Source organism: Pogona vitticeps, chromosome 14, assembly GCF_051106095.1.
Source record: "Pogona vitticeps strain Pit_001003342236 chromosome 14, PviZW2.1, whole genome shotgun sequence".
NCBI lineage: Eukaryota > Metazoa > Chordata > Lepidosauria > Squamata > Agamidae > Pogona > Pogona vitticeps.
The window spans coordinates 5333499-5350896 of record NC_135796.1 but is presented as its reverse complement, the minus strand read 5'-3'; the positions used below and the strand labels follow the sequence as shown (position 1 = coordinate 5350896).

Below are 17398 nucleotides of genomic sequence, written 5' to 3'. Positions count from 1 at the left end.
TGTCTTGCGAGTCACCAAGAAAAAAAATCGCAAAACACTTTCATCTTGCGAGTTTTTCGTTGTGCGGGGCATTCGTCTTGTGAGGCATCCCTGTATTTCATTCATCTTCACTATCCACTATTAGCCTTTTGGAGAGGTCAGCTTATAAACTCAAATGAGAAAAACAGACAGACAGTCCACTGGGGATGCTTGCCAATGACGTCCCACCCTCTCGTATTTTAAGCAAAATGACTGACACAGTTTCAAGTTCATCCACAATGTCACAACCCTAGATACGCTTTCACCTTCACTCAGAATAAAACTAGGAAGAACTTTGCTTGCCTCTTTAATCTTTTCCTTGCAAATCTTGTATTGCTTCTTCTGACTTTCTAAGAAATTGGTCAGATCCCTTTTTTGCTGAGTCAAAATCTGCTGCTGGAATTTCTTCTCATCTGCTGCCGCTGACTTTGCCTGAAAAGGGTTGGAGGAAAGAAATCGGTTGTTAGAATTTCACCACATTTTACCCCCTGCTGTTCTAGCATCCCTTGTGCTGCTATATGGCCAGTACCGCCTCCCTATCTGTGTAGACTTTTGTCTCCTGGAGACCTGTTGCCTTTCCCATCCCATTTTTCCATCTCAGAACTGGAATCTTCTCCTCTCCATAATGACTACTGACCACACCGTCCATCCCAGAACACTCACGGTGCCTCCAAACCAGCTTAGAACTAGCAGTTGGCTTGTACACAATCAGACTATTAATTCATCCGACTCAGTACTCCGTATTCTGGCCAGCCACCTCCTCCTAAAACCACAACTGGAAGATCTCTCACTCTTGCTGCTTGAGCTCTATTAGGTTACGTCTCTGGATAGTGTTGAACTCCCAACTCCTATCAACGGAGCCAGCAGAGAGCCAATGGTCAGAGAGACAACAGCAGTCCTTCAACATCTGGGGGCCCAGAGGTCCCTGCTTTAACTATAGTCACCAGTGAATTGTGCTTTGGCCAGCGTGCATGCAAAGTGTGGATCCAGATACTGAATACAGTCTTTCTGCAGGAGCTAGATGAGGGTGGAGCCAAGACCAAGGCAAATTTTGACTGCAAGACAAAGGTGTGGCCTTAAACTCTGCTTGCTGAAAAATAAACTTTACTGAAATCAATGACAATTTCAAGCCAGTGCATTAAGAATCAGGACGTAAGTAAGCAATTCCAAGAATTTAAGCAAACATGTCTAGAAATTATTCTGATTATAGCAAAGATCTGGATTATATAGTGGGATCATAACTACTTGTCCATTATAGAGCAGTGGCTTAAAGCACATTAAATACAATGTGGGAGAATTTTAAGTTGAGGAGGGAAGCTTTGTAACCAAGCTACCCCAGACTCCTACTCCATGCAAAACATTTGCAACTAAAAGCATGCCCAGCTTCCAGCCTGTGCATGTTCTGCTTGAAGACCTGCAGGGAGGAGGAGTCCACCGATGAACTGCAAATGGCTTCCACTGTTGTCCTGCTTTTCCTATCATTCAAATCAGTGGTTCTTAACCTTTGTTACTCAGATGTTTTTGAACTGCAACTCCCAGAAACCCCAGCCAGTACAGCTGATGGTGAAGGCTTCTGGGAGTTGCAGTCCAAAAACACCTGGGTAACAAAGGTTAAGAACCAGTGATTCAAATGAACTCTGTTCTCTCCTAAGCTGCACCTTTCAGAGGACCAGCCCTACCTACCAAAGCAGCAAAGAACGCATCTTAGCTTTTGCGTCTTTGTGACAGGTATTTGAACAAAGCTATTCTCTTCTCTTCTATATTAACCTCTTCTCCAGGCTTAACACACTCATTTCCTTAACCACTCCCCCAATTTTTTTATTTTGTTCCCTTTTGCTATATCTCTGACGAACTATTTTTATGTCCTCCAAAGCTGACTGCATCTCTATAAATTGTTCTAAACCTAATTTTAAGCATACATCCTTACAATTAATAGATGTGACACCCATAATTGGGTCTATGGTCTGACTAGTAGGGAACAAACATACTTTTTGTATCTTGGAAATTATGATTAATGAAACTTGAAATAACATTAACTTTTTTTTGCAGACATATAACGTTGCTTATTTGTGTCCAGCTTTTGAATGACTGAATCCAAGATTTTTGCTCCTCGTACATCACTGTCAAGACAGATATTCCCAAACATAGATCTGATAATAATTCTTAGTAACTAAATGCAAAGTTCTACAACTATCTACTGAGTTTTTGGTCTATTACTTTCTGTCCAAGTTTCCCATCCTCGTAATTTATACATTATCCTTGTCTTACGAACTGTTAGATAACTATTCTAAGGATGTGCTGCCTCATATGTTGACAAAATTCTTCTACACTTTTTCTCTGAACAGTTCATTAAACTTCACTGAAAATTCTGAAGCCAGGACAGTGGCTGCAGCACCTTCTTGAAAATTTCCTCTTGTCTGACAAGATGTCAGAACTCTGGATTCTACAAGTTTAGTATGTAAGCATGGGGATGGGTTATATATTCCTAAATGCCCCATGGTATTTTAAACCCCATTCTCTGCATGCAGAGATACAGCACCATCAGAGTTAGTACAGCCCTCTTTCTGATATGCTTGCTAGTACTGAAAATGTATTTCTTTATTTAGAAAATGTCTACATCCTACATTTCCTTAATAAAACTCAAATGCAGGTAAAAAAGTTGAATTAATGATATTTACTACACACACTGGGCTTTTTAAACTCATGGACCTTCTATAATACGACATCCTCAGAGTTCATAATGTAAAGTGCTGCAGGTTCACAAACCTACCACATTTTGACTAATGAGTGGATTAGCTCTGAAGTATGTATTTGAATTTAGTTCTCTGTAGAACCAGGAAAGTGAAATTTTTTTGAGACTATGGTTTTGTCTATCTGGGCTCATTGGAACAAGCTGAAACAAGCTAAATAGGGTTGTTAGAGACTGAGTTGAGGTCTAGTATAGCATTTGGCGTGATTCTCATATTCAAATAGCATACGCCCTTCAAGTGACCGTATTTGGCCAAGCTCTTTCCTCTTTTTATTTCCCATATCATGAAGTAGCTTAAAGAAGACAGCCACTCTGTGATATTTGGAAATGAAACACTTCCTCTGCTCCTCCATGGAAGAGCAGAGAAAGTAAAATTTATACCTTGTTTCCTCGAAAATAACCTAACCTAAAAATAAACTCTAGTATGATTTTTAGGATACTTGTAATTTAAGCCCTAGTTAAGTTAAACCCTGCCCTCCACCATTGTGCAGTAACTCGAAGAAAATGATATGACTGTATTTGAATAAATGTAGATTGTTGTACAAACAAAAATAAAAAATAAAAATAAAACATCCCCTGAAAATAAACCCTAATGTGTTTTTTGGAGCAAAAATCGCTGTAGACCAAAAACGTCGTAATGCGAAAATAAAAAGCTCATTGAAACACATTGAAACCCCTTCAATGCGTTCCAATGGGCTGGAAACTGTCCAGCGAAGATCCTCCATAGGGCGGCCATTTTCGGTGGCTGTCTTGCAAGGAATCCATCCCAGTGGGGAGCCATTTTATTTACCCAGCGGCCATTTTGAAACCGCCGATCAGCTGTAGGAAAATCATCGTTTTGCAAAGAATCGGTTCCCAAAGCAGGGAACCGATCATCGCAAAGCGAAAAAACCCTATTCAGACCATCATTTTGCGATCACAATTGCGATCGCAAAAAGATCATCGTAATGCAGTTTCATTGTAATGCAGGGCAATCGTAAAGCGAGGCACCACTGTATTTTAAAGACTGTATTAGGGCATCAGTGATGGCTGCATCACTTATAAAAAATGAAAGGAATTTTGAAAACTTCCTTCTGGAACCTGCTCATTGCTAAATACCCACGTAGCCTGCCACTTCTGCTACCAAAATCGCTCAACCAACATGTCCAGGATCCTAAGAGTTGCAGCCCCAAAGAGGTACATTCTTCCAAGCTTTGCATTCTCTGGTCCCTAAACAAGACAGGGCTCCATTAGGACTGACCTCCTTTTCTATGACGGCCACTTGCTTCTTGGCCAGCTTCTCCAGCTCAATGGACGAGTTGTTGGCATGAGTCTCCACCTCTTTCTGCAGCTTGAGGCGGTGCTCGTCCATTTCAGCCTTCAGCTTGTTTTCCAGGGCGATCAGCTGCTTCTGGTGCTGGCGCCGCATCCGCTTATATCCTGACATCTGTTCCCGCAACTCGTTCTCCTGCTCATGCTCATGGATCTGCCTTGTAACCTATGGTCACCAAAGGAAACAAGATTAATCATCATCTTACCTCCTGCTTGACAAGAGGGGTAATTCCAAAGAAAATCCCATCTTTTTGAAATCCATATTAGCCACAAGGGATTTTTTAAAACTACAAATCCCATTATTCTCCATTCAGGGAGTTCTACCTTGCCAGATACTTAAAGGAGGCTCACCTCAGAGAAAGGCCTAAACTTTGAGGCCTAGATCTATCTAGCTTCCTGTTCAGAAAGAAAGACCTCAGGTAGCATCGGGGCAGGAGCATGAAGCTTAAGCCAACCTGGGCCTGAAAGACTTCCAGTTTGGTCATTATCTCAGAAAAGTCACCTTTGGACATCTGTAAAGTGTCTCTCTGATAGAACTTCCAGAGTGGAGAAGTATGAGATTTGTAGTCCAAAAAACAAAACAAAGACAGACAGACAGACACACACACACCCCTGAAAATCCCATGCCTATTAGCCATTTCAAATGTTCCCAGGAGCAGATCTGAAAGAAAAAGGAGCAGCAGATCTGGTGGCCAAACCCTGCACCTCTAACTGCTAAATTCCACCGCCTGACGTGCACGTCATCTGTGGCTTTACAGCCCGGCAAACAGGGGATGAAGGCAGAATCTTCAAAGAGGGAGATCTGGCCCAGATCTTCCGGCACTTTGTGGCTTCAACATGTCCTTAGAATGAGAAGAAACACCTCCTGCAGAAGGCTTACCATCTCTAGTGGTCCCCTAGGCACCACCTTGCAAAAACAATGATGACAATGAAGAGGAGGAACTCTCAGACTAAACAAACCAGGTACCCAGCTCCACAGATTCCTGCTGGCTAATGAAAATTCAACAGAGCAACGTAAATTCCCCCTGACCTTAAAATTCTTTTTCTCTTCCACTATAGCACTAGACCAATGATGCAAAATTCTGCCTCCAACTGCTACCAGTAATCAGACCTAAAAGGTGTGCCAGGTCTTCATAGTCCAGGCTTAAATCTGATTACAGATTCATGGCTTGTTTGAGAGACCAGAACTCATAAAAAGAAACACAAAGCTAGAATATAGTGTGTGGCAGACACTGCTTCATCCAAATGTTTCCTGGGTCACACACAGCCCTTAGATCAGAGGCCTTTAAGTCACTATTTTGTATTGCTTAACTATGCTTGTTTTCCCAACCTTGTATCTTTCCTGATGCCCAGTTCGAGAGATGTATAGCCTTGGTTTTCACATAGCTGCTTTGCAGAATCCTATACAGAAGCAATAATTTACATCAGAACCCTATTCTATACTCTAATGTATGTGGTAGTGCTTCCTACTACTAAGTCAGCATACGATGGTAGCTTCAGAATTATTAGCCCCAGTCTTCTTCAACATATCACCCTTCCGTAAGGGATGATGGAGTGACAGACTAACTCATCTGCAGGATGGAGAAGGCTGGCCTAAGACAACCATCCCAGCTGGAAATGATGGAAATAGCTGAGTTAGAAAGGATTATCAAGTCTAGTCCCCAGCTCAATGGAGGAACACAAATCAAAGTACATCTGTATAAAGCTGTGTAACTTTTTCTTCAGTGCTTCTAGTGCTGGAGTGCTCAACGTCTCCCAATGGTTCCACTGTCATACTACTCTTGCAGATAGGAAGTTTATATATATATTTTCAACCAAAATCTGGCTTCCTGTAACTTGAACCCATTATGAAATGTTTTTCATGTTAAGCATCCTGTCATCCAGAATTTTAAAAGTGATACCCATAGGCTGTGCAAACATATCAGACAAGAAAACAAGACTAACAAAACAAAACAAATCCTGCAAAAACCAAAATTTAAAAAGGAGACAAAAATGTTGGATAACTTAAAAGACTTGCTGCTATATTTAAATGCAAGCTTTTGTGGATCAAGTCCACTTTTGTTTTGTTTCTAATATGTCATCTGGAAGAGATGCTACAGGACACAAGAAGTTCTGCTTATGAAGCTCTGCCATTTCTGCAGGTTCTGTCATAACTATAGCTAAAGAAGAGCTGTCTAGGCCAGCCTGTGCTTGTCTGGGCAACACAGAGCCCTCTGGGACTGAACTGAGCCAGGCAGAGACAAAGATATCAGCCAGAGACCGTGGAAGTTTTAACAGGAAAAGCAAATGCAAGGCTGATCTCATCCCCTGGACCAGCAGAACTTTGGACAGCTCCTAAGCAAGAAATCAGCAATCATTTCTAGGGCAAAACTGAATGAATGGTAGTGGAATGTACAGCTGTACACAAATAACCCCTTGGAGTTTATTCACCCACTTTTCCAGGATAAAAGTATGGCCAAAAAAAAATAAATCTGATTGTAACAAGGTGTGCACTGAGTATGTTGCAGGCAAGTGAATGGTTATTGCTACTGGAAAAGACAAACTCTGTCTCTGATTCATGCATCTGGTCAACCAGATCAGCCAAAGATGTTCTTCCAGGGGGCAGTTTAGGAAGAGAATGAATGAAAGCAGAAGTAGATATTGAAGTTTCTTATTGGACTGTCATCTGAAAGAGCTGACTAGAGATCCAAGGGAGGAAAAAGGACAGAGTAAAGTAGTTTGGGATTTCTCCCAATGGGTTGGATCTTAAGTCCCAACAAAGCAGAGCAAGGAAAGTGCTGTGAAATCTCTGCCTCCCCTTATTTCACACTTCCTAGAAACAACAATACCTTTGTCTGGATCATGGGTTCCCATCATTTTTAAGTATAATAAATATTCTTAAAACATGTCGCTTTCCCTTAAGTAAGTTCTCAAGTGGATCTTTGAAGCTTACTGTGAATCTTATGCTTGCTCACACCAAAAAGCAGGAAGGATGTTTTTGCCCTGAATCATCAAAGCAGTAATAGTCTGGCTGGTTATTAGTTATTTAGAGTATCTGCATCACCCAGTCTAATCTAAAGCAGAGGCAGGGAGCTGCTGGCCATCCAGATGGCTTGAACTCCTGAAACCCCTATACAGTGTGGCCATTGATAAAGGTTTGGTAGGGAAACCAATGAGCTATATTCATTACAAGGCTAGACTGGGATTTGGGAGATGTGGGTTCAAATTCCTGATTTTGGGCCAGTTACACTCCTTTACCCTAGGTTGGTTGTGAAGATAACACAAGGAGGAAAAGAGACATATACACTGCCTTGAACTCAGTGGAGGAAAGACTGGATATAATCAGTTAATTAGTTTAACTGCTCAAATCAGGAGAGATGTAATCTAAAACACCTACAGGGACAAAGGTCCTCCCCCTCCCACAGCCTAAAGGACTACAGTGGCTTAGACCACTGGTTCTTAACCTTGGGTTACTCAGGAGTTTTGGACTGCAACTCCCAGAAGCCTTCACCACCAGCTGTCCTGACTGGGGTTTCTGGGAGTTGCAGTTCAAAAGCATCCGAGTAACAAAGGTTAAGAACCATTGGCTTAGACCAACATGAAATTATTAAAAGCTGCCCAATTAAGCCATGGGCCAGCAAAAATGTCTCAGCTTTCAAACAAGATTAGAAGATTCAAAGAAATCTAAAAGCCTAGATTTGCCTGTTGCCCCAAAGATATGATGCTAGGTGAACCTCCTCAGGGAAAGCTAATCCTCACCCCAAAAAGCATTATCCTTCATCGTTGCTTCTGTACTGTATCTACTGTTATCTATTAGCCTCTTTCATCAGCCAGAGCTGTTATCTAGCTCATCTTGTTTTCAACAACTATTCACAAAGTGCTACTTGGTTTTAGTAGGTAAGGCCAACTTCAGTATCTCCCGCCCATTTTTTATTTTTAGTCTCATTCTCTGCTATAGCAACACAGATTCAAATAGCCTTTAAAGTTTATGCCTTCAACTCTCAGTACCACCAATTAATATTTGCTCTCACCAGTTTATCAAATACAACTAACAACTGGTGCATCCACCAATTAAAGCTCACAGACACACTTGTAATTTTCAGAAGTCTTTGTAATATGTAACTGTGCAGTCCTCACAATGTGCTTTGTACCCACTTCCCAGGATGCAGACAGGTCCCCATTCATTCATTCATTCATTCATTCATTCATTCATTCATTCATTCATTCATTCATTCATTCATTCATTCATTCATTCATTCATTCATTCAATATGTATACCACCCCAACACACTACTCTGGGCAGTTTACAATTGGCTGAAAACAAAATAAAGATAAGTCAAATAAACAGCATAAACAACACTCAGACACAATGCTAAGAGGCAGAAATTGCAAAATTAAATGTGCATGGGGTATATACAGTAACTGAAAAAACGAGTTAAGGGATATTAACAAGGGTGTGTGTGTGCTGAAGTAGGGGTCCTAGCAGACAATTTCTAGTGGCTTATCTGTCTTTCCTGCTAGCTTAGTGGAGTGAACTTTGGAATTCAAATATGAGATACCAGCTTGACTGTGCACTCAGTCAGAGGACTGCAGGGGCTAACTCTGATCCACTGCCCCTGTATACGGGCATCATCTAAGTCGCTGCCTCCTTCTCTCTGGATCCTGATCTGCTTCCAACTTTCCTGGTTCTTGGAAAGGGCTCTGCAACCTGACTCATACTTGCTTTGAACTGTATACTTGTGTCTGGCCCACTTAGTCTCACAGGCAGCTGGAACCCAAATACCCAGCTCTTTACCCTTGCTAAGATGTGAAAGACAGCAACATAGCAAGCTGCTTTGTGTCACATTAGGCCACTGGTCCATCTAATCATCTTGTACCCCAGTTTCTGGTTACATGGGGGACTGGGCTACTTTGGAAGTCTCTTTAAATATGCTGTGGAATGGAGTTGGCAGAACCAAGCTGAGACTCAGAAAAAGGAGTTTTCACACTGACACAGTTCTCTGCATATGTGGAGAAGAACTAGCAACATCACACTATGCCAGTGTACTGTATGCCCCTCAACATGTATTATGGAAGATCTGATTTGAGTTACCCAAATGTTCTTGATGTTGCCTGTTATTGGATGAAAATTATCTGACACACTTACGTAAGATTTCCAGTTCTCTTTTTTGTAAACTAGTTTGTATTTTACATGCATTTATATGCAGATTATTGCCTAATTTTATATTGCATTCTGTTAATAGTATTGTGGTGGTTCTGACACAAATAGCAAAGAATGCTTCTGAGAGAAAGGTGAAATATAAATCAAATCAATCAGTCCAGATAGTTAAACTGACTGGTGATGACTTTTCAGGGTTTCAGGTAGGAGTCTGATAACCTAGGACCTTCTGTATCCAAAACAGGTAACCCATCTGCCAAGGACCATACAGCAGAAAAGCAATGATAATGATAATAATAATAAATGCATTCTGTTGTCAATTCTGACTTTTGGTATTTCTAGAGAATTTCTAGAGAATACACAAAAGTGGTTTATCATTCCCCTCTTCGGGGGGTGTCCTGGGATTGGGAGGCACAGTGGGGGAATTGAACTCCCAACCTTTGGTTCTACGGCCAGAGACCTAACGCAGTGAGCTATTCAGCCGGCTAGAAAAAAAACAACACACTGAGATTTTTCAAATGCAAGCAGAACTCAACCTTTTGAAACATAAAATAGGCAGCAGATCTATTCTGTGGGCTTCAAATAGGCGCAGCCAGAGGACCACTCAAAATACAAATTGGGCTGACTAAATCTACCTTCTGCTGTACTTACAGGATCTTGCAAACGAGGGCCAGAGTCCGCATTCATTCATGAACAAGAGCACAAGTCTACTGGGAAATTCAGCAGTATACAAATCCAATAAAATGCATAGAGGTGAATGTACATGCACAGCAGTGCTTATGTGCCCAAAGACCTATGTTCCTGAAGGAACTGAAACACTTAAACAACCTGCATCACTCCATATGTGTGGCAATTAAAAAAAAAAAAACCACCACCTTTCCATCTCCTATGTCCTTTCCCTAGAGCCTCCTCTTAAGCTTCCAGAATTTTTTCTTCAGAATATTTTCTGAAAAGATAATCTTCCATTTCCAACTCCTAAATAAGCACCCACTTGCCTCTCTACCTTGTCCCACCGTCACCACCAGTTTTATAGCTTTCCCATGGGACGCTCCCAGGCAATCTTCTGCTTTCAGAGGAAGCTTTGCAACATCGCAGCCTCTATTCCTCTCTTTGAACGAGGCCTTTGAGAAGCGCTTTGCAAAGAAGAGCGCCGAGTGTCCTGGACACCACTGAAAAGAAGGATCGTGCGTGAAGATTCCCAAGTGTTCCCCAAACAAGCGAAGGCTGTTCTGTAGCATTAATGGGAGACTAAATAGAGCCCGAAACCGGCTTTAGAAGAAAACACTTCTGCCACTTGCACAATGGTGCCCCAGATCAAACTACACACATGTGGCTTTGCAAAGGGAGGGAACAAGAGTCCAAGTTGTGCCTGGAATATTAATTGCCGTGGAAAGGCACTCGGTTCTAAATAAGCCACTGCTTGAACCAGAGACGGGCAAAGAGCAAATGGCAGTATTAAGGCCTTTCTCCCTCTCAATTCTCAATATTTTTTAAAAAAATTCCTAAAAATGGACATTTGCACCCTCAGGAGCTTCTGGGGGCACAACTGCCATTTCAGGCGATTTGGGTATCCTTAAATCACCTTCGGGTCTTTTGGTTTTCCAAAACCAAAACTGATTGGTTTTCAGGTTGTGGCGCAGTGAGACTCCGAAAGGGGCAGAGGGGGCTCTTGGATCTCTCTAGACATCGCCCACCTCAAACAAACAAAAAAGCCTTACATGAAAGAAAAGCCTAAAAGTGGTGAGGAGAAAGGTGGCATTTAAATAAATAAATAATCCCAGAGTCATCTGGAAAGGATCTGCCAGTGGATGTATCCCAAGCCCTTGCTTTTTTACACAGATGATCAGAGATGTGGAATCTCCACGGAAGATATCTCTTTAAGAAATCCGTGAAAGACTACGGTGAGTCATCATCCACCGTGGGAATCTAAGTCTCCACAGACATGCAGCCCTTCAGAAATTTGGTCGACTGCTGAATTGCTCTTAGAGTTAGGATAGTCTTTCTGAATTTTAAGCCAGGACGGCTGAAGTTTGTGTTCATAGGAGACTGATCCTTCTCCAGATGTTAATAAAGGAGCCAGAATAAATTTAAGGGGATATATGGGTAGAGAGCACATGTACTTGTACAATGGCCACAGAATCACAGGGCTGGCATGCCTCAAGTTTTCCATTTTCCCCCATTTTTTCCTCTATTTCCCCGGAGAAGCCATTCTCAACCTTTCCTTGGCTGCGGCTCTTTTAGGAGCTCTTCTGAGGTTCCAGGGCCTGCTGTCAAACAAGGATATGATGTGAACATATATCTTTCAGAAACTATTCACATACTCAGTCTGTTGATCCCCTCAAATGTGCCAGACCCCCCCCCCAAACATATGGCCCCTGTTGGCTGCTCTAGAGGGCAAGACGAGACTCCCTATTTTTTTTTAAACTGGCAAATCAGTTTCGTCTCTCATAACCGGAATAGGTTTTTCCAAACCAGAAATGACCCTTTGCAAACGGAGAGCTTATGATAAGTTAAAAAAATATGCTTCCATTAACAATCCATAGCAAGTAAATTATTTTGCCTTTTTAGGGTATAAAGGAGGCTAGACTACAGGAGCATCTGTATATGATGACAGAACAAGGGCTTCTTCCCTTCCTACAAGAGAATTTGAGAGCCACATGATTACAACATGATCTAAATTTGGTAAGGCCACTGGGGTTAAAGGCATCTAGGGTTGCTTTATGTGTTGGCCCCATTCTCAAGGCTTATTGGTTCTTATTGGTCATATTCAGTGGAGAAGGTAGTGTACTTGATACCATCTTATTTCTAGCTCCCATTTAAATGGAACACTCAAAATTCCTAGGACTAGAAATAGAATGATGATCATCTAGAACAGTTCCCTGCCCTGAAAGAAAGATACAGGCCAAAGCAACTGACTTCTATGCTGGATAAATTAGTCTTTGATTATTCCTGAAGAAAGGGAGGATGTAAGATAGGGTTTTCCCAGTAGCACAGCATCCCAAAGCATCCCACAACCTTCCTGGTTCACACTCGCTACCACTATTGCTATTCCTGCCACAGAGAAGTCATGAAACCCTGCGCTGTTGTGGGAAGAAGGTGTGTTTTATGCTAGGAGGAATACTTGGCATCCCCAACTGGGGCTAGATGCCTCACTAGTCATGGCAGTAGTCAGACAGGGCTGACCATTATAAATTTCACTTCAGAACTCAGCCGTTTTACTTTGAAGGGGATATTCATGCCCACTTGTTGACGCAAATACAATGAAGAGTTTTAAAGACAAAGAAGCTTTTTCACGGACTGAAGCCCATTTCTTCAGATGCTAAAGAAGTGGCTATTGTCCATGAAAATGTATGTCAAAGGAAACTTTTTAGCCTTTATGGCACCCTTAAGGTGCCACAAAATTCTACTGTTTTTTCACTAACCCTCTCTGTAGGGTGTAAGATCAAATTCACGTGACAGAGTGAGCTCCTTTCGCTTGTCCCAGCTCCTGCCAACCTAGCTGTTCGAAAGCATATTAAAATGCAAGTAGATAAATAGGGACCACCATGGTGGGAAGGTAACGGCATTCCGTGTCTAGTCGCACTGGCCACGTGAGCACGGAAACTGTCTTCGGACAAACGCTGGCTCTACGGCTTGGAGACGGGGATGAGCACCGTGCCCTAGAGTCAGACACGATTGGACTAAATGTCATGGGGAACCTTTGCATTACCTAAGTAGGCTAAACTGCATTCACTGAAAAAGAAGGCAGCACGGGTTTCGATGATACCCATGTCTTTATATTCTATAGTTCTCTGGGGCCTCTGCTCACTACATGCTGCATCTACTGTCACCAAGAGAGGGAAAATGAACGTGCTCTTCCATGACACTTATCTTCTCAAACTGTAGGACACAAACTCAGGGAGAAATTGTGAGATACCAAGAAAAGAGGCTATACAAATTACTGGACTCTAGAAGGACAATTCTTCCCTCTTCCAAAAACAATTACAACCAACAACATGTTTTTCCAGATCCCTTCACTTCCATTAGAACTTGCTAATCTATCATGGAAAAGGCTTACACGTATGTTTGATCCGGCAGATCTAGTGAAACAAGCAGAGACCATGATCAAATCTTTCCTACTATTAGGTTCTGCCCCAAAAAGCCTTCCTCATCTTTCACTGTCGATACACAAATGGGCTCGGATGGGTCTTCTCTTGGCTAATCTTCTCACTGCTCACCTTCATTGCTAGCCGCCTTCCTTTCCTCAACATACAGAGATCTTGACCAACAAATCAACCATCAGGAAACCCAATTTCTCCTTTTTCAGCTCAGGGACTAGCACAAGCTCCACTACCCCAGCCCAAAGTGATACTGAGACCAAAACTAATGGAATATTCCAGAGCCCGGAAATGCTACTTCTTTGGTGAAAACTCTATGCTGGCTACAAGATTGTGAGAACTGTAAACAAAAATAAATAACCAAGCAAGGAAACAAACAAACAAACAAACAAACAAATAAACAAAGGAAATTCAGTGAGCTGCAATATTCTCTCATGTCAGAAATGAAATGTGTGGTGCACTAGATAATGCTGGATTCCAACCTCCATCAGTCCTACTCAGTACAGTCAATGAGTCTCCCCCAGGAATGTGTTAACTACGCACACATTTGGAGGTCCCCTAGACAACAGCAGCACCCTGTGAGCTGATCCTTCAACTCTGGAAGCACCACTGAAATGGATAAAGTAGTACAGCCAACAAACCGTATTTGGAGTTGCACTCCAGGGACATCTTGAGAGCCACTCTTTGCCCATCCCTGCCTTAGATCATCCAAGCTCAGCTGTGGAGAAGGTACAGCCAAAGCTGTGTAAGAATACAGGTGACTCACTTTATGAAAACAGTCTTTAATGATGTGTGCAGGAGGCGGCACATCCTTAATAGTGAACTCATATCTTTTTGGGCTTCCTTGACAAAACACATAAACAGGGAGTTGGAGAAGTGTGGAAACTTTAGAAGAGGCACCAAAGCCGAGAGGGTTTCTTAGAACTCAGCCTTTATGAGGTGACTGTTGCTGTTATATGTGGTCAAGGTGCTTCTCAATGATGATGATCCCAACAGCATCTTCAAGGTTTGTGAGATGTGGCTTATCATTGTTGCTGCCTATTGACTTTCCGTGGCCAAACAGGGATTTGAACCCAGGTCTCCTGAGTCCCAGTCTGACATTTTACCCACTATACCACATTGGTTCTTTCCATGAGGTGACTGTGACACAAAGAGAGACTCTTCTAGAGTTGTAATATCATGTACTTAACTGTAGCCACTCTAAATTTGTCTTGTGTGTGACTCAAGATCATTGGCAGGGCAAATGAAGAGGCTTTAAGAAAAAAAATATATTGGTACCAAATCATGCAAGCCCATTTCCCCAAAGGAGGGCTCCTTCTTGAGGATAATTTCATATAATCACTCATCTCATATTTTGCATTTCCTTAGAACTCACAGGTCAGAAACGGGCAAAGTAAGAGTCTCCAGATGTTTTTGGACTGGCACTGCTAATGGTAAGGAATGCAGGCAGCTTCAATTCAACCACATTTGGAGAAACAGACCAATGGTCCCAGATGTATAGCCAGGGAAAGCTGTTAGAGAGAATGAACACAACCTTTGAATTCCTTGTATAGATGGCTGACTAGATCACTGGTTGAAGCTTCCTTCAACACTGCCAGAAACATAAGGGTGTTTGCCACACCTGATGAAGCAAGACCAGGTTAGAGAAGGCAAGACAAGCTGGATGATAGACGAAGTTCTGTTGTCCAGGAGAGCAAAATAGGCAAGAGGCAAAATTGGTTTCAGAGGCTGCCTGCTAAGATCTGATACCTTCACTCTCAGGCAAAGGCATCTTTCTGTTTTACATCTGGAGGTGCACTTTTCAGCACAATGGTTCCCCTCTGAATTTGCTGATTCCATCAGTTTGGGAAAGGGAAAGAGAAGGATTGCAGGAGCATCCTTTGCCCTTCTGAGAAGCCAATCCCATCAGGGTTTGTCATTTAGCAGTCATTCCAACTGGTTGAGGAACCTTTTAACATAAAGTACATGTGCCTGACTTCGCTCCATTCCCTTTCATCCCTCTTTACTTTTGTGCCAGGTCTTTTCAAGATTGTAAACCTAAACACAGAGATTGCCTTATCTTCTCTGAATGATATTTAAGTTGCTCTGACAGACTTTCCAGCTCAATGTTATGAATGAATGAATAAACGAATGAACGAACGAATGAACGAACAAAGACTTTCACAGGGCTCTTGGCTCAATTTCAAAAGTCTCCTGCAAAGAATCAGTTCAGAAGTCTGGCAAGAGCAAATTGTTACTCACTCAAAAGGCTACTGGTAGAGAGGAAGATGGAAAAAAATAGGAAAAAAGGGGGGGCAAAGAGACACGGAAGCCAAATAGGCTTCAGCACATGTGGCTTTGGTCTTACTCAACCCTTGGAAAGGGCAAAGCAAGCAAACAAGAACATGAAGTATTCTCGAAGGCTTTCACATCCAGGAACTCATGGTTGCTGTGGGTTTTTCGGGCTCTTTGGCCGTGTTCTGAAGGTTGTTCTTCCTGACGTTTTGCCAATCTCTGGGCTGGCACCTTCAGAAGATGCTGGCCACAGAGACTGGTGAAACGTCAGGAAGAAGAACCTTCAGAACATGGTCAAAGAGCCCGAAAAACCCATACCAACCAAAAACATCAAGTATTTAAGTTGGCTCTTTTGAAAATTTTGGAGTACTTTGGAGACCCATTTGAACCTCCCATGATTCCTGGAGACCTCCAGGACTGGGAAGAAAAAAAACACTTAAAAAAAATTCTATGAAGCAACATGAGGGTTGCATTATGGAATGGCCATGGAGAAAACCGTGAAAATATTACTGTGAGTTTGGCTGCAGAGCCAGAGGTTTGGAGTTTGACTCTCCACTGCGCTTTCTTGACGGGAGCTGGACTCAATGAGCCATGGGGTCCTTTTTACCTCTGCAGGTCTAAGATGATGACTGTACTGCTAATCTTTGCCGCAAACACATCGTTGGGACACACACCCCTGCCATCCAAGACAGTTCGCTCAAATAAGAGACTCTTTCCTTAGGTGACCTTTTTTTTGTGAAGACATATACAAATGCCTAATTTAGCTTTACTACTATACTGCTTCCATGGGGTCACGAAGAGTCGGACACGACTTAACAACGAAACAACAATACTGCTATCATCTCTGATGTCCCTAGGGGAACAGCAGGGATGGATTTTAAAACCTGATGCAGAAAGGAGAGAAAGAATGATTCATGAAGAGAAAAGATGAGCAACTGGACTAGCTTCAAGAGAACACAGTGTTTTGAAGTTAAAACGAGACAAAGACTTCCCCTTTTATCATGCTAGACCCAACGGTGTTATCTCGCTTAGCATTGTCCTTCCTTCCCAGGGTCCCAGAGAGAGAGAGAACTTTCTCAGTCTTGTCAACAAGCAAACCTTCAGCTTGAGTTACAGGAAAGTGAGTCTTAAAACTGGAATCGAGGAGAATTTCATTTGGTCAGCATTTTATAGCAAATGGGACTAGTGCTGTAGCAGTAAATTAGGGAGCACAGGCTCTCTTCATGAGAGCCTCCACAGCTACGCCCACAAAGAGAGTCCAAAAAAATGCAGGCTGCTGCGTTGATTCGTATCAATAATAATATAATTTATTGTCATTGTAAGTATATACACAGTATATCATACAACGAAATTCACAGACACCCAGAGACCAGACACATCAACAAAGCAATTCTAACGGTTTTAATCTCCAGGGTTTTTTTTCCAAAACGGAACTAGTAGATATTAAATAATTATGTGCCATCAAGTAAATGCTGACTTATAGTGACCCTTTACAGGTTTTCTAGGCAGAAAGTACTCAGAAGTGGTTCGCCTTTCCGTTCTTCTGCGGGGGATTCCTGAGACGGTGCAGCTTGCCCAAGGCCAGACGGGGTGGCTCTTCTTCCTGGAGGTACACTGGGGAACTGAACTCCCAATTTCTGGCTCCACAGGTAGATACCTAGCTGGATAGCGTAGTGGTTTAGGTAGCTGGATAGCGTAGTGGTTTAGGTATCTGCATGCAGAGCCAGAGGTTGGGAGTTTAATTCCCTCACTGTGTAGCGCAGAAGAGCCAGCCTGTGTGGCCTTTGCCAAGCTATAGTCCCCAGATGCTCC

General features: G+C 42.4%; 1 protein-coding gene across 4 annotated transcripts in view; it reads right to left on the bottom strand.

Annotated features, from left to right (window-relative positions):
* TAOK3 (TAO kinase 3) overlaps positions 1-17398 on the bottom strand; it is a 165963-nt gene that overhangs the window by 20186 nt on the left and 128379 nt on the right. For all 4 annotated transcript variants that reach the window (XM_072983472.2, XM_072983471.2, XM_078381625.1 and 1 more), the window contains 2 exons: positions 4008-4244; positions 322-450 (listed from right to left, as the gene is read on the bottom strand). In XM_072983472.2, the coding sequence (XP_072839573.1) occupies positions 322-450; positions 4008-4244 (366 nt within the window). The remainder of the gene's footprint in view (positions 1-321; positions 451-4007; positions 4245-17398) is intronic.